General features: G+C 40.0%; 1 protein-coding gene and 1 pseudogene across 2 annotated transcripts; one reads left to right on the forward strand and one right to left on the reverse strand.

Annotated features, from left to right (window-relative positions):
• The first annotated feature begins 9,783 nt into the window (after window positions 1-9,783).
• On the forward strand, window positions 9,784-12,971 carry LOC143596840 (pentatricopeptide repeat-containing protein At4g35850, mitochondrial-like; annotated as a pseudogene). Its single transcript, XR_013146791.1, has 13 exons — window positions 9,784-9,835; window positions 9,923-10,058; window positions 10,149-10,310; window positions 10,395-10,460; window positions 10,556-10,653; window positions 10,733-10,850; window positions 10,937-11,146; window positions 11,232-11,308; window positions 11,395-11,488; window positions 11,582-11,647; window positions 12,314-12,391; window positions 12,500-12,601; window positions 12,715-12,971. The product of XR_013146791.1 is annotated as a pentatricopeptide repeat-containing protein At4g35850, mitochondrial-like (transcript).
• A 550-nt stretch (window positions 12,972-13,521) lies between these two features.
• On the reverse strand, window positions 13,522-16,842 carry LOC143596851 (ras-related protein RABB1b-like). The gene is made up of 6 exons (XM_077075516.1): window positions 16,701-16,842; window positions 16,441-16,580; window positions 15,030-15,112; window positions 14,738-14,942; window positions 13,865-13,933; window positions 13,522-13,744 (listed from the first exon to the last, which is right to left on the reverse strand). Exons 1-6 carry the CDS (start codon window positions 16,744-16,746, stop codon window positions 13,655-13,657), a joined length of 633 nt encoding a protein of 210 aa, XP_076931631.1. The 5' UTR covers window positions 16,747-16,842; the 3' UTR covers window positions 13,522-13,654.
• Window positions 16,843-18,365: the final 1,523 nt, after the last annotated feature.

The raw sequence follows: 18,365 nt of genomic DNA on the forward strand, positions 1-18,365 counted from the left end.
CCAATCCCTTAAACCAAGTAATCAACCTAAATATTAGGTAATTATGTTATATGCGCCTTGCGCGAGCGCGCCATATTAGAATCAGCGCGTGCATTTGTTATGTGCGCCCTGCGCGAGCGCGCCATGTTAGTCAGCGCGGGCATATTATGTGCGCCCTGCGCGAGCGCACCATGTTAAGAACCAGCGTGGGCATATGTTATATGCGCCATGCGCGAATGTTTTGGCTTTATGTTTTCATGTACCTTAACGTTATGTTGTCTAATGGGTTGACCATCCCGCATGATGCTAAGGCGGGTGCATCCTAAATCGTTTATGCGCGTGCGGAAGGGAACTAACCTCCCCGCATGGCGGGAACATTGAGAGCTAGTTTGTCTGAAGCTCCAAGATGGAATTGACTTCAACATAACTGATCACTATGTTGAAATACCAAGACCACCTGGAGAATCTACAAATGAAACTCAATGTCCCTAACTGCGAGAAGGTTACGCACCTACCCGCAGCAAAGAAATGTCCTTCACGCAGAAAGCTATGCGCACAAAGTGATACGCACAGAACACTTAGTCTATTCTCCAGACGTAAGGAGATTACTCCCGCCCAAAAGGAAACAGTAGCGTGTTTCAGAGATTTTCCACTTTTTACTGTACACTGACAAAAGTACCTGAAAAAGCACACTGTAACATGAAAAGTCAACTGTCAGCCACCCTACTCCCACCAACCACAGACCTGCATGTCCTGACCAAATCAAATCAAAATCTTTTATCCACTACACTTTTAAATAAATAATAATAATTTCCATACTTTATCATCATTACACTTAGATATGAAAAGATTACAATCCCCTAAAGCAAGGGATTGTGTTCCCTTGAGTTTGCCTATAAATATGTAACCTAAATTATCACCCAAACACACTTCAAACTTCTCTCTTAAGAACTGCAAACTTGCACTAAACATCTCCCAAGCATCCGTTATTTTCAATTCCGTTCCAGTTACTAGGTAAGCCGAGATTATAAACTTGAGATCGACTTTCCAAACCTTATATTCTCCTATTTCTTATATACTTCTTGTTATTTAATCGTATTCTAGACCTTCAATTCAAAGGCCAACACCAAGAAAACCCGAATCTCGATTAATCCCTTAACAAGAACCACAGGTGAGTCTCACAGCCCCTATTCTCACTGTTTTCACTATTTTTAAACTATTTTTGGGGCGAGGGACACGTACTTAAATAATGTTTCATCATGGTATACTTACAAGCTATGCAAGCGATTGTGTTTAAATTATGTTTCTTGATGAGCAATGCAAACGGTTATCTATGATTTACGATGTATGTGCGCCAGAACTCGAGTAAGTGATCACTTTACCATTGGAACTCTAAGGGTAGGGACTGCTGGTTTGATCCGCCCACTCGTAGGGGTCGCACCTCTTACACAGACGAGTGCCTAGTATGGTCATGGGGCAGTACTATGGGTTTGAGCCCGCTCGTAGAGGTCGCTCCTCTTACGCAGACGAGCGCCTTGTTTTCCGGCCCAACGTCCGCGCGTAACCCGCGGGACGGTATTACAGTATTATTCGCTCGTAGTGGCAGCGCCACTTACACAGACGAGCACGGCTTTCCAGAAATGTCCACGCGCAACCCGCGGGACGGTATTACTTATTTCGCTCGTAGTGGCAGCGCCACTTACACAGACGAGCACAGTTCCCAGAAATGTTCGCGCGTAACCCGCGGAACGATTTTATCAGAATGTGTTGATAGAACTATGTTTTACCAAGCATGTGTTTTAATGATGCTATCAGAATTATGTTTCAGAATGATTTTTATCAAGATTATGATGCAATACGATTTATCAAGTTACTAAAACTTGTGAACTCACTCAGTTTATACTGATTCAAATGTTTTACGTGTCTTTCAGGAGATAACTAAGTAGCGCATGGAGTCACACTTAGAGCACCTCACGCTGAACATCTAAAACTAGCTTTTTGGAAGATTTTAGTTCTATCCCTTCGATGCGCGTGGTTGTTCTCGCCGCGCAAGGGGATATGGCGTGGAAATCTTCAACAGTTTTTATACTTGGATGATTTTATGTAATTTTTAAACAATGTAATGTATTTGTATTAAACATTTCATGCGCAATGAAAATCTTATCTTGAATGTTTGCAATGGCCCGTGCTTAAGTATCAATCCCCACTCGCGCGCGCCCGGCTGTTTCCGCCGATCAGGGCCGGGTGTGACAGATTGGTATCAGAGCACTGGTTATAGCGAACTAGGAAAAGAAGTTTTAACCTAGACTATAACCGTTGGGGAATCGCATGAAATATTTTTCAAAGAAAATATTTTCAAAAGAAACTATACACACACTTAGGAACACTGGTCACACAGTGTCTAGTGAATAAAGATAAAAAACATTATGTGCTCAGAGTAAATGCGCTAAGTTTAATATATTTTCGTTCTCTTTTAAAGCGAGAATGCCTCCAACTAGAGCCAAGGGAATCACCATAACACCCGAGGAACTCGCGGAAATAATCGCGCAGGCGATCGCGACACATGAGGCCAGCAAGGCCGAATCAAGTCAGGGTCGTCAGAACGAGACCCCAGAACCCGAATCAGGAGCCTTGGACAAAGGATGCTCCTATAAGACATTCATGGCCTGTAGGCCTTGGCCATTCAAGGGTACCGAAGGGGCCATTGGGCTCTACAACTGGATTGACAAGATGGAGACAGTTCTCTCCATTAGCAGATGTAGTGAGAACCAGAAGGTCCTTTACGCGACATGCATGTTCCAAGAAGCAGCTTCGTCTTGGTGGAAGCTTCAAGTGAAGACTTTGGGGCGAGAAGTTGCTCTTCACAAGACCTGGGAAGAACTGAAGGAAATGATGATGAGAAAGTTCTGCTCTCGCGCAGAAATCCAGAGTCTGCAGCAGGAATTCTGGAACCACACCATGGTAGGAACGGATATCGACGCCTACAACAACCGGTTCAACGAGCTTTGCCAGTTGGTGCCAGACATGGCAAACACGGAGGAAAAGAAGATCGAGAGGTATATTTTTGGGTTACCTCCTATTGTTAGGGTTCCGCTCAACGCCGCAGCGCCTCCAACCTTTGATGAGGCGGTAGCGCGGGCCATCACCCTTACAAGGGATACGGTCCGTGCGGGTATGTTGACTACGCGCGGAAACGAGCAGCGAACCTCTGACTCCAAGAGGAAATGGAACTCTCACCACCGAGGGTCCGACTCCAAGCAGCCACCGTTCAAGAAGCAAGAAAGCGCAAGGGTTTACGCGATCCAAGCCGCGGAGCCATCAAGGAAAGGATACAGCGGGCCTTACCCATGGTGCAACAAATGCAAGTTTCACCACGAGGGTGAATGCGCGAGCGTCACGTGCGCCAAATGTAACAGGCCAGGGCACAAGACGGTGAATTGCCGTGCTAAAGAAGCTGGAGCCAGTGACAACTGCTACGCATGCGGAAAGCCAGTGCATTTCAGTCGGGATTGCCCGCAAAGGGGAAACCAAGCTCGCGGGAGAGCTTTTGTGATCGGCGCGGGTGAAGCTAAAGAAGAGCCGAATGTGGTAACCGGTACGTTTTTGCTTAACGGCCATTTTGCATCTGTCTTATTTGATACTGGCGCTGACCTAAGTTTTATATCTGCTGAGTTTAAAAACTCCCTAGGCTTAGCAACCAGTAGGCTAGACACGCCTTATACTATAGAACTAGCCAATGGTAGGCAGTTATGCGCGAACGAAAGAACTGAACAATGTGTTATAGTCATGGGAGGTCACGGGTTCAATATTAACTTGTTACCAATAGACTTGGGAAGTTTTGACATTGTGGTAGGTATGGATTGGTTAGTCGAGAACCGCGCGGAAGTTATTTGCCATGAGAAGCAGGTTCGGATCCCACTGTTGAACGAAGAAACCTTGGTAATTCAAGGGGAAAGAAGGGGAGTTGCGACAAAACTGATTTCGTGCCTAAAGGCGCGCAAGTGCCTAAGGAAAGGGTGCTACGCCTTCCTGGCGCATGTAGTAGAGAAGAAAGGAGATGAGCGAAGAATTGAAGACTTACCAGTAGTGCGCGAATTTCCAGAAGTTTTTCCTGAAGATTTGCCCGGATTGCCGCAGCCGCGACAAGTAGAATTTCGTATTGATTTAGTCCCAGGAGCTGCGCCAGTAGCTCGAGCGCCTTATCGATTAGCTCCATCTGAGATGCAAGAGCTATCCAATCAGTTACAGGGACTATTGGATAAGGGTTTCATACGCCCAAGCTTTTCACCTTGGGGAGCTCCAGTACTGTTTGTTAAGAAGAAGGATGGTTCCTTCCGGATGTGTATTGACTACAGGGAGCTGAACAAGCTGACAGTCAAGAATCGGTACCCCTTACCGAGGATTGACGACTTATTTGACCAGTTGCAGGGATCCAGTTATTATTCGAAGATAGATCTACGGTCAGGATACCACCAACTTAGGGTCCATGAGGAAGATGTGCCGAAAACAGCCTTCCGAACTAGATACGGCCATTATGAGTTCTTAGTGATGCCTTTCGGGCTAACTAATGCGCCGGCTGTGTTCATGGATCTGATGAACCGCGTGTGCAAACCATACTTGGACAAGTTTGTGATTGTGTTTATAGATGATATTCTGATTTACTCTCGGACCAAGGCCGAGCACGAGCAACACCTGAGATTGATTTTGGAATTGTTGAGGAAAGAAAAGTTGTATGCGAAGTTTTCCAAATGTGAGTTTTGGCTTAGAGAAGTTCACTTTCTCGGTCACGTTGTAAACGAGAAAGGAATACACGTTGATCCTTCCAAAGTCAAGGCCATCGAAAACTGGGAAGCGCCAAAAACCCCAACTGAGGTGTGGCAATTCCTAGGACTAGCTGGCTACTATCGACGCTTCATTGAGAACTTCTCCAAGATAGCTCTACCACTGACCGCGCTAACTCAGAAAGACAAGAAGTTTGTTTGGGGCGAAAATCAGGAAACAGCATTTCAAATGTTAAAACAGAAGTTATGTAGTGCGCCAATTCTGTCTCTGCCCGAGGGGACGGATGACATCGTCGTTTACTGCGACGCTTCACATCAGGGACTCGGATGTGTCCTTATGCAGCGAGACAAAGTCATAGCGTATGCCTCGCGCCAACTCAAGACCAATGAAAAGAACTACACAACGCATGATCTGGATCTTGGAGCGGTTGTCTTCGCGCTAAAGATTTGGCGCCATTACCTCTATGGTACAAAGTGTATAATCTTTACGGATCACAAGAGCCTTCAACATATATTTGATCAAAAGGATTTAAACATGAGGCAACGAAGATGGGTGGAGTTGTTGAATGATTATGATTGTGAAATTAAGTACCACCCTGGAAAGGCGAATGTGGTAGCAGACGCGCTAAGTAGGAAGGAGCGAATAAAAACGCTACGAGTCAAGGCTCTAAGGTTGACCATTCACACAGATCTCTCTACCCGCATCCGAGACGCCCAGCAAGAAGCCTTGAAACCAGAGTTTGTTAAAAACGAATGCCTTGGGGGTATGATTAAGAGTTTGGAACTTAAAGAGAACGGCAATCTATATTTCGCTAACCGCATATGGGTCCCTCTCAAGGGAGGATTGCGCGAGCAAGTATTAAACGAAGCTCACAAGACACGGTATTCCGTACATCCTGGCGCAGACAAGATGTACCAAGATGTTAAAACGCTGTATTGGTGGCCCAATCTTAAAGGCGCCATCGCGACGTATGTCAGTAAGTGCCTGACGTGTTCGAAGGTAAAGGCTGAATACCAGAAACCATCAGGGTTGCTTCAACAGCCAGAAATTCCCATGTGGAAGTGGGAACAAATCTCTATGGACTTCATCACCAAACTGCCAAGGACACCTGGGGGTTACGACACGATCTGGGTTATTGTAGATCGGCTAACTAAATCAGCACACTTCCTGCCGATCAAGGAAACCAATAAGATGGAAAAGTTAGCCCGATTGTATATTCGAGAAGTAGTTTCAAAACATGGAGTCCCGGTGTCCATCATTTCTGATAGAGATAGTCGGTTCACCTCAAGATTTTTGAGATCGTTACAAGGGGCTTTAAGTACTCGTCTTGACATGAGTACGGCATATCATCCCCAAACAGATGGACAAAGCGAGCGAACAATCCAGACATTGGAAGATATGCTACGCGCGTGCGCAATCGATTTCGGAGGTAGCTGGGATACTCATCTCCCATTGGTTGAATTTTCTTACAACAACAGTTATCACACAAGCCTCAAGGCTGCGCCGTTTGAAGCTTTGTATGGGCGCAAGTGTAGATCCCCACTGTGCTGGGCTGAAGTGGGTGACAAGCAAATGACTGGTCTAGAATTGATCCAAGAAACAACAGACAAGATTTTTCAGATACGGGATCGCCTTAAGACAGCGCGCGACAGACAGAAGAGCTACGCAGATGTGCGAAGGAAACCGTTGGAGTTTCAAGTAGGGGATAGAGTACTTTTGAAAGTCTCTCCATGGAAAGGAGTCCCCCGTTTCGGCAAGCGAGGAAAGTTGAATCCGCGCTACATTGGACCATTTGAGATCCTGAAAAGGATCGGTCCGGTTGCTTATAAACTCCGTTTACCCGCCGAACTCAGTGGAGTTCATGATACGTTTCATGTGTCCAACCTCAAAAAGTGCTTATCTGACGAAACGTTGATTTTGCCGTTGGAAGAGATTCACATCGACAAACAGCTGCACTTCGTAGAAGAACCTATAGCAGTAACCGATTGGAAAGAACAAAAGTTACGCAGAAGCAGAATCAAGTTAGTAAAGGTTCAATGGAACTCGAGGCGTGGGCCTGAATTCACTTGGGAAAGAGAAGACCAGATGCGCATGAAATACCCACACCTCTTTCAGAGCATGGCTTCTGCCAGCAACGTCTCCTAAATTTCGGGACGAAATTCGCTTAACAGGGAGAGAATGTGACACCCGGTAAATTCCCAATCCCTTAAACCAAGTAATCAACCTAAATATTAGGTAATTATGTTATATGCGCCTTGCGCGAGCGCGCCATATTAGAATCAGCGCGTGCATTTGTTATGTGCGCCCTGCGCGAGCGCGCCATGTTAGTCAGCGCGGGCATATTATGTGCGCCCTGCGCGAGCGCGCCATGTTAGTCAGCGCGGGCATATTATGTGCGCCCTGCGCGAGCGCACCATGTTAAGAACCAGCGTGGGCATATGTTATATGCGCCATGCGCGAATGTTTTGGCTTTATGTTTTCATGTACCTTAACGTTATGTTGTCTAATGGGTTGACCATCCCGCATGATGCTAAGGCGGGTGCATCCTAAATCGTTTATGCGCGTGCGGAAGGGAACTAACCTCCCCGCATGGCGGGAACATTGAGAGCTAGTTTGTCTGAAGCTCCAAGATGGAATTGACTTCAACATAACTGATCACTATGTTGAAATACCAAGACCACCTGGAGAATCTACAAATGAAACTCAATGTCCCTAACTGCGAGAAGGTTACGCACCTACCCGCAGCAAAGAAATGTCCTTCACGCAGAAAGCTATGCGCACAAAGTGATACGCACAGAACACTTAGTCTATTCTCCAGACGTAAGGAGATTACTCCCGCCCAAAAGGAAACAGTAGCGTGTTTCAGAGATTTTCCACTTTTTACTGTACACTGACAAAAGTACCTGAAAAAGCACACTGTAACATGAAAAGTCAACTGTCAGCCACCCTACTCCCACCAACCACAGACCTGCATGTCCTGACCAAATCAAATCAAAATCTTTTATCCACTACACTTTTAAATAAATAATAATAATTTCCATACTTTATCATCATTACACTTAGATATGAAAAGATTACAATCCCCTAAAGCAAGGGATTGTGTTCCCTTGAGTTTGCCTATAAATATGTAACCTAAATTATCACCCAAACACACTTCAAACTTCTCTCTTAAGAACTGCAAACTTGCACTAAACATCTCCCAAGCATCCGTTATTTTCAATTCCGTTCCAGTTACTAGGTAAGCCGAGATTATAAACTTGAGATCGACTTTCCAAACCTTATATTCTCCTATTTCTTATATACTTCTTGTTATTTAATCGTATTCTAGACCTTCAATTCAAAGGCCAACACCAAGAAAACCCGAATCTCGATTAATCCCTTAACAAGAACCACAGGTGAGTCTCACAGCCCCTATTCTCACTGTTTTCACTATTTTTAAACTATTTTCGGGGCGAGGGACACGTACTTAAATAATGTTTCATCATGGTATACTTACAAGCTATGCAATCGATTGTGTTTAAATTATGTTTCTTGATGAGCAATGCAAACGGTTATCTATGATTTACGATGTATGTGCGCCAGAACTCGAGTAAGTGATCACTTTACCATTGGAACTCTAAGGGTAGGGACTGCTGGTTTGATCCGCCCACTCGTAGGGGTCGCACCTCTTACACAGACGAGTGCCTAGTATGGTCATGGGGCAGTACTATGGGTTTGAGCCCGCTCGTAGAGGTCGCTCCTCTTACGCAGACGAGCGCCTTGTTTTCCGGCCCAACGTCCGCGCGTAACCCGCGGGACGGTATTACAGTATTATTCGCTCGTAGTGGCAGCGCCACTTACACAGACGAGCACGGCTTTCCAGAAATGTCCACGCGCAACCCGCGGGACGGTATTACTTATTTCGCTCGTAGTGGCAGCGCCACTTACACAGACGAGCACAGTTCCCAGAAATGTTCGCGCGTAACCCGCGGAACGATTTTATCAGAATGTGTTGATAGAACTATGTTTTACCAAGCATGTGTTTTAATGATGCTATCAGAATTATGTTTCAGAATGATTTTTATCAAGATTATGATGCAATACGATTTATCAAGTTACTAAAACTTGTGAACTCACTCAGTTTATACTGATTCAAATGTTTTACGTGTCTTTCAGGAGATAACTAAGTAGCGCATGGAGTCACACTTAGAGCACCTCACGCTGAACATCTAAAACTAGCTTTTTGGAAGATTTTAGTTCTATCCCTTCGATGCGCGTGGTTGTTCTCGCCGCGCAAGGGGATATGGCGTGGAAATCTTCAACAGTTTTTATACTTGGATGATTTTATGTAATTTTTAAACAATGTAATGTATTTGTATTAAACATTTCATGCGCAATGAAAATCTTATCTTGAATGTTTGCAATGGCCCGTGCTTAAGTATCAATCCCCACTCGCGCGCGCCCGGCTGTTTCCGCCGATCAGGGCCGGGTGTGACATATACGATCAATGATTTTACACATTAAATTTTCATTAAATACATGCACTTAAGATCAACCAAGTTGGCCAAACAGAAAAACTATTGGAATAGTATGTCAAGAGAACACAAGGTTGAACGACGTTAATAATTAATTGCAAAATTAATGGTGAGGATTCGTGATTAAAAAAATAATTTTACTAACTGATTTAAATAATATATGAACTTGTAAACAAACCATTTGAAAAATAAATAATTAAAGCGCTATCACAAAATAAACGTGTTAAAAGATAAAAACATGACCCGAATGAATTGTTGAAACTTATCAGCCTGCGTCATCACTCAACTTCAGAGATGATCGACTTCAACAGATGCATCTCAACATTTGTAAAAAACGTTATTATAAACCTATCAATATTAATTAATTAACATCCTAAACCATCAATAATAAAAACTTGTTTTACAATGAAGATAAAAAAATGTCCTGAAATTGAAGATGAAAGCAATAACTAGGAATTAAACATGAAAATCCAACACAACTAATAACAATAAATTAATTTAATTTTTCCTCTTACCCAAACCTCCCAAGAACCCTATGAAGCTCCTCCGTTCAATCTCCGGTAGGTTTCCGTCAGTCTATTTTCATTTACTATATATTATATTCATTACATTAATCCAATCCAATAAACATTCATTTTGATTATCAGCCAATCGGCAGTCACTGCTGGCAGCAATCGGCCGTCGTCAGTTCGCCGTATCCGCGGACGATTACGCCAAGAGAAACTACGCCAACAATGTATCCGAATACAACACCGTTATCGGATCTATCACCTCTCAACGAAGGTATGATAATATATATATATATTTCACTACTTTCTATTATTATTCGAATTGGAATTGGTAATTGCAAACCCTAATGAATTCATTATGTAGGAACTGGTTGTTGAGAGATGTGTATGATGATATGATGCTCGATGGAGTCAAACCCGAAAAGGATACCTTTCGGGCCTTGATTGCGGGTACTATGAAAGGCCTCCGCTTGCAGGACTGTTTCTTCTTTCGTGATCAGATGAAATCCATGGGCTCATTCCTGATGTAAGTAACATTCCGGAACTTGTGATTCACCTTTTCCGCTTTAGGTTATTTACTTCTCATCTATATTCCTCATATCTGTTATAGGTTGTTTTGTACAACTTCATGATCTCCACATGCGGGAAGTGTAAGAACTCTGCTGAGGCAACACGGGTAGCGTCTTCTTGTATCTTTTATCATATTTTGGTATGCAATAGCATATGTTACTGTTATGCACTTTTAATCATTTGTTGTTTTTTTAAGTGAAGATTTTTGAAGAAATGAAGAAGCTTGACGTAAAGCCTAATGGACAGACATTCATCTGTTTGATTAATGCGTGTGCAGCCTCTGGTCGAGTAGATCAAGTGTATGCATTTCAGTGTCCCTTTTCTTGTTAATTTGGTTAGTTAATAACTTAGTATTGGACTACTGGTATGTCATTTCAGATACGCGATTATTCGTGACATGACTGCTTCCGGCCTTGGATTAAACAAGTTTTGCTATGCGGGGCTCATAGCTGCACATAAAAACAAGACACCATTGGCTAATGACACATCTGCAAAGGTAAAGTTAAAGAAACTACGTGTTATATTCTGTGTGTTTAAAATTTACAATTCAATAAAGTTGAGTGTTTTCATTTGTTTGAAAAGATTCTGGAGCTTGTGGAGCAGTCGAAAGGGTGGTCTTCAATAGAGCAAACAAGGGACAGTGCTGAAAATGTCATGATGGGCATTACTGAGGAAGAGTTGTATAATATCCCAACCGCTAATTATGTTCACAGAAGGGGTGGTTTTGTGCAAAGGTTCTTTACAGTATATCATGTTGCTTTTCACGCTTGTGCTGACCTTAAAGATGTTCAGGTACTGTAAAAAAATCTTATATTTTTGTGATGATCGTCGATTGCTACATTGTGACTATTAATCTTTGTCATTATTAATGTTGCAGGCGGTGGATACTCTTCAGGAGATGCTAAAGAATGAGAATAAGAGTCCTGATGTCTTCATATTGATGCAAATTATGAGGTAATAACTTACAGAATAAACTGCTTAATTAGTTTCATATCTTACCTGAACTGTTTAATTAGTTTTCCGTTGTAATTAACGTTTAGGTGTTACCTAAATTCTGGAGATATTGATCGCGGGCTTAAAGTATTTGAAGATTACATGAACTCAAACAGCCCACCTATGCCAGAGCTATATACTGTAAGTTTAGAATGATGTTATGTAGTGACGTGTAAACAACATACACGATTATTTTTCCGCCATTTTAACCAATCGAGTACTTTCTTACCGTAGACGCTTATAGAGGGAGCAATGACTGGTTACACCCCCAAGGGTATGGAAATAGCTCTAGAAAAACTGGTAAGCTACTGATTCATCTATCTATACACATACGTACATTTATTTTTAGGGTTCTATGCAGAACACAGTTTTTGCGAGAACAGAAAGAAGAAACCATTTTTCAATCTTAAAAGCTTTTAAAATACAAGAAAAGGCTGATTTGCAATGTTTATTTATGTATCCTAAAATTAAAAACAAAATATGAACAAGTTTTGTATATTTATAAAACCTACACATGTGTAAACATTTAAAAATTAGAACAACATGAAAACTTAGTTTTATGTTTTTTTGTGTACATAAAATAGACATTTGTATGTAAGAAATAAAAATTTTAAAATATATGAACCAAATAGAAAAATTAAATGACTTAGGTTTGTTCTTTTTGTTCTTGCATTTATTTACTGTTTGTAATGAACCTCTGTTTGTATGTGTGTGTGTGTGTGTGTAATCAGGACCACTTCAGAACTTCCAAATAATTTAAGAACTTCAAGAACTATATGTAATCACAAAATTACACATTGTTAATGACAAAAGTATCCTCAAATAATATTAAATTTATAAAGTAAATAACTAAAATGATTGGTTCTTAAGAGTTCTTAAGTTTTCTGGAAGTTTTGAAATAATCCTGACACACACGTGTGTGTGTGTGTGTGTAATATGTAATTAATGTCTGTTTTGTTGATTCAGAAAGAGATGAATGATAGACGTTTTAACCTGCTTCCCTCAACGGGCAATGCCCTCCTCCTTAAAGCTTCTGGTGAAAAGGTAGCAGGCTTCTAATTTATTATTATCATTATTATTTTGGCAACTTATTTTAATCTATTGGTAAGTGTTAAAACTATTTTTTTATTAAATTTTATTCTTTGTTTGCAGACTGGTGGATACACGATCGCTAATATGGTATGGGATCTAATGCAAGCACGTAACATTGTTCCATCTCTTCCTGCTGTTCAAGCATATTACAATGGCTTAAAGGTGAGTCTCGTTTCTTTTAATCTCAGTGATGGTTAGTTTGTTAATGGGGAAAATGGTAGCTGACAATTTCAAAAGTTATATTGTTATTGAGTTTTTTTTTAATCATGATTTAGGATCGAGAGATACCTGAAGACGATCCAAGATTGTTGGTGGTGGCTCGTACTGTGGACAATTTGCGTGGAAGATTTGGAAGGAATCCGGGACAATCTGGAGACAGAAGATAATGATTATGTGGTTTATCTAAGTATTTGGTTTTGTTGTACTCTAGGCAGAAGTTTTGATATTTATTTTTTGTTTCTCATATGATTCTGACACAACAATTTCCGCTTTGCTAATAAGTGGTAATAGAAGTCTTTGTTGCCGTTCTAAAGTTTGTGCTTTTGATACAATACGCGAAACTCTGTAGAATTTTTGGATTCGGTGTCGTTTCTTTTTTCCATCATGGTACTTGTCCATGGAAATATGAACTTTTTCATCTTATTATTATTACCTGTAACTGTAGGTTTGTAATGTATCCCCCCCCCCCCCCCAGGGACAACCTGTAACTGTCCATGGAAACAAATGATCACCAAATAACAGTTATATTTTGGATTTATAAAGGCTTAAATTCATTATGAATAAGATTACAAACCTTGATGAAATAATAGCAGTTTGGAAATGAAAACCGAGCAAGTTTAATTATTACAGTTATAACCATTAACGAAGAATCAACACTGAATCAAAAGTTTTAATTCATTTCCATTTTTACCAGGGTGTATAATTTTGCATTAGTCAAGTGCCGGTTTATATCAAAGGTGGATGTTATCAGTTAACACTACATGATCACAAAACCGGGATGAATAGGTCTTACAGGGGACCTATCAATTGGCTTTCAAGGTAACACTAAAAATATGATTAGTAGGCTGGCAAACCTTATGTACACATGAAAACCATTTTCATGTCATTCACGCATCATAACCGAGCCCATCCACAATAGCAGAAACCAGTTATACTAGTATATTACATGTTCCAACACTCGGAAACGATAACATGTTAATATTATACAATCTAAAATCAACCACAACACCCGCCACTCTGAGCAACTGTCCTCTCTCTTGCCCCTGTGCCTTGAGGACGCCCATATCCCACCTTGATCCCAGATGACTAATCATTTCAAATCACCCAAAAACAAATTAAAGTTAATAAAAAGGTCCCATATTATAACCTAAAGTATATAAAAGTATAAAATCAAGCTGAAAAGTGAAGAACAGTGCATAGGTTTACCTCATTGGACACATCAAACACACCTTCCTGAATCTTCTGAAGTATCTTCTCAGCCGTCTTCAGAAAAGCCTGTACATAACCAGTTCGTTCTACTTATAAATGGGTTGATTCGGGGTTGTGTTTCTATCTCAAACAGAAAATGTTGATAACTTCCCAAGTCGTTTATTAAAAGATTTAATTAACGTAGTTAACTATTTACAAATTATTTTAGAAAATGGACAAAAGTATTTGTAGATTGACGGAACCCTGATATATTTAAACCCATACAAAAAACGAAATGACCCATTTCAAACCGATCCGAGCCTAGTTACTAGGCATGTAAATGAACCGAATGTTCAGTGAATCGTTTGGGTGGAAGTTCGTTTATGTTCCTTTATTAACGACGATGAATAAAAACTTTGTTCATTTAGTTAAGCAAACAAACATGAACACATGTCTCATTTGTTCACTTGTGCTCGTTTATGTCCGTTCGCTTATGTTTGTCCACTTATGTTTGTTTAAGTTTGTTTGTTGACGTTCGTTAATAATTATTTTTTTGGCCCATTACAACTTGGTTTAGTTTTATTAAGGTTCTAGGACCAACACATTGTTCTTCGCATTACTTTAATTGTTTTTTAGTTCAGTTATGCCCGTTCATCTATGTTAAGTTATGTTTGTTAAATTGTTATCAAATGAATGCGAGCAAGTTCATTTTCTTAACGAACAAATACGAACAAGAAAACCCCGTTCGTTTAAATGTTTGCGCTCAATCGTTTGTCCGGTTAAAGTTAAAAGAACGAACGAAGACAAACATGCTCTGTTCATGCTCCTTCAGTTTGTTTACAAGCCTAGTAGTTACCAAACCAACCCAACTCATATCTTTGTTTTCAGTACCTCTTCAACATTTTGTGATGTTCTTGCAGATGCTTCTAGAAACAAAAGCCCGTTTTCCTTTGCAAACTGTTCTCCTTCCTCTTTGCTGACAGCCCTTCGGTTAGAAAGATCACTTTTATTCCCAACAAGCATGATTGTCATGTTGGGATTGGCATGCTGGCGTGCATCTTCAAGCCATCCAGCTAGATGGTTGAATGTTTCTCTCCTAGGAAAGTCAACCATAGTCAAACAACACTCGCTATAGATCATGAATGATATCCTAATAAAGATTACGGATGATAGTTATATGTACCTAGTAATGTCATAAACCAGAAGTGCCCCAGCTGCTCCTCTGTAATATGATCTGGTGATTGATCTAAATGATTCTTGTCCAGCCTAAGTTAATAGAAACAAATTAGGTAACAATCATGTATTCTGTAAGTATATACAATGATATATCTTTTGGTCTAAAATTTAAGATAAACCACATGTCCACATCAGAAACAAGTGATACATGAACAATAATTTCAAGCATCAAACTTCTATTCTTGACCTATTTGATCCAACAATCAAGTATAGAATCAAGCTTCAAATTTCTTAACCCTTTTCAACCACTATCTATAATAATCTATAAAAGTATTTTCATGGTTGACCTGTCACTTTTTGCAACACATTTTCCATTTTTATCATTTGTCATATCTTTCACTTTTCTGTGTCTATTTTTTTTAATTCATCAATATCTTTTCTCTGTTTTTCACTTGACTCAAACATAACCAACCATCGGCTAGCTGTAGCATCCTACATAATACAGTATCAGAATTACTAATATCACCAAACGCTCTGACACGAATGACGAATACACTTTACGTTTACAGTTTCTAATGTTCAGGGGTATCGAATTGTGTAACCAGTTGCAATATAGATATTCTTTTAATCAATATAAGCACTTAGCATTCAACCTTCTTCATTCACGTCCTTATTTGTAGTCCAACTTTCCTTCTATCAAGAAAGAACCAACACATTTAACATTCTTCATTCACTTCTTATATTCCTTCACTTCTACTTAACTTTATCGGCTAATATTATCTTGAATCATCAGGTAAATTATCACCCTTGGTCATTCATTCATGTCTTATATTCCTTCACTTCTATGTAACTTTATCGGCTAATATTATCTTGAATCATCGGGTACATTATCACCCTTGATCATTCTTTAATATAACCAATGTCATCTAGTCACCTTTCTCTTACTTTTGTCAAATCAATTTGTTACTATTAAGTCTATGATCCTAGAATCAGATCAACACTATGGATGTTTATATTCACTATTCAGTATTCACATACCGAACCACAAACTTTTACAGTTTTTAACCGTTAATTCACTGCATAAAAGCACATAAATTCCCTAGTGATATCCATTTAAAATCATTATAAACATACATTGCCTGCTAAAAGTAATATTCTATTCTATTCTATGATAACAACAATGAAACAATATTATACCTTAAAAGAGTTACTAATGCTATTTACAAAGTAATAAAGTTCAAAACTCTAGATATCATCAAAAACAATCATCACCACCATTTTGCACTAATTCATTAATCCTCATCAATATTAATCAACAAATTCCTATGCAGACAATATCGGACCACTAGCAAATATCGGTACCGATAATATCAATACTGACCGACATATCACCGATATCGGTGCCGTAAAACACTTACAGTGTCCCAAATCTGAAGCTTGACAGGCCTGCCATCAATGGAGACCATACGGGCACCGAATTCGACTCCAATAGTCAAATCATGAACCGGTTGAAACCTCTTGTCAGTGAATTGCAACAACAAACACGATTTGCCTACACCTGAGTACACAATAACCAGTAATCGGCAACTTAGATCGTTTGGATTTGGAATTAGGTTTGTTAACGTGGAAGTTGAGCGTAATGTGTTAGGGTTTACATGATGATGAATAATAATAGTACCTGTATCACCGATGATTATGTATTTATAAAGGTAATCGTACGACATTGTATTATTTGATTATTTAACCCTAACAGTAAGTAAGTAAGTAACAGATGAAGAAGAGGAAGATGAATGCTTGTGTTGGGGGTTTATGATGGTTTGGTTTGGTTTGGTTTGGTTTGGCGATTAAAACTTGTCGTGGCGGACACCCTTTAATTTGATAAGATCAAGTTTAGAATCAACTACGCCCCGCTTGCGGTGCGCACATATAATTTATATATGTGTGAACCCTTGGGTGGGCAAAAGTAAAATTGCACTAATTTTGACGTTATTTTACTAATCACGTGAAAATAACGTTAAAAGTGGCGGAAGGTTAATCAGGCATCATGTGGTGGCGTTGATAGCCGAAAGACAAGGGCACATGCACCAATCAGCCGGTGTCCCGATGATTGAGTGTTATGTGTCTTATGTCCAAGGCTTGATTCAAAACTACTATCGAGCCGGGGGTCTCACCGGAAGCAGCCTCTCTATCCCTATGGATAGAGGTAAGGCTGTCTACATCTTACCCTCCTCAGACCCTACCATAACATTGCTATTGGTGGGATATACTGAGTACGATGATGATGATGATGAAGTTTAGAATCAACTTTACACGTGATTATTATCAAATTAATCAACTAATTATTATTATTATTATTATTATTATTATTATTATTATCTATATTATAATTTAGGAGACATTTCAAGAGTGGATTTTACATAAACATACTGGTTATAAGTTGATTGTGACTCAATGGTAGAGCACTCACTTTATAAGTGAGAGGTAGGGATCAAACATCATTACCACCAACTTATATGGGAGATATGAGGGATGGCCCAGGGTTCGAGTCCTGATTTCACCCGGTTTTACCGGCTCCTCGCTGTCATGCCGTTTGGCGGGCGTGGGGGTCGGGTTTTATCCGGTGAATCCCTCAACAGGTGGACCGCTAGGGGCTCCGTCCGTTCGGACTAGTGGCCGGCTCGGGCTACCTTAGCCAATGAGGGCCGTGTACGGGGTACCCGGTGTTACTTAGTTGGCCGTTAAAAAAAAACATAAACATACTGGTAACCCAGATGATGATGTTATTCATGCTCAAAATCAGGTACTTTGTTAATCTTTTTTAAATCTTATAATTGTGTCGGATGACATGTTTAATTGTGACCTTAAAAGTTTTTTATTGTTGTCACAAATGGTAAATGTAGTTTGGATGTTTGACAAAGCAGGTATTATTACTTAAATAATAGCCTTTACACATGATACAAACTTTGGAAGGGCTACAAGATACACACTTAGTCGTGATTACATGAACCTCAAGGTTTGGATGTTTTTCTTTTTGATCATGTTATGATGATCCGGTTTTCATTTATTACACTTTTGAAAAAAAAGAAACAAAATAATAAAAAAAAAATTTAACTTAGTGGGGTTCAAGTAATTATGATAATTACTGTAAGTTATTATCCACAATACTAGCATCTTAAAGTCTCATAATGTTAGCAATAGTTTGAGGAAGCTCAAAGGTTTAACATTTAGTGGGATTCAAGTAATTATGATAATTATTATCCACAATACTAGCATTTTAAAGTCTAATAATGGTAGCATTAGTTACTTATGTAGCATCATTTATATATATATATATATATGTATG

This window comes from Bidens hawaiensis, unplaced genomic scaffold (genome assembly GCF_021521415.1).
Source record: "Bidens hawaiensis isolate Kalapana, Puna unplaced genomic scaffold, B.hawaiensis_p1.1 tig00001758_1, whole genome shotgun sequence".
Classification (NCBI taxonomy): domain Eukaryota; kingdom Viridiplantae; phylum Streptophyta; class Magnoliopsida; order Asterales; family Asteraceae; genus Bidens; species Bidens hawaiensis.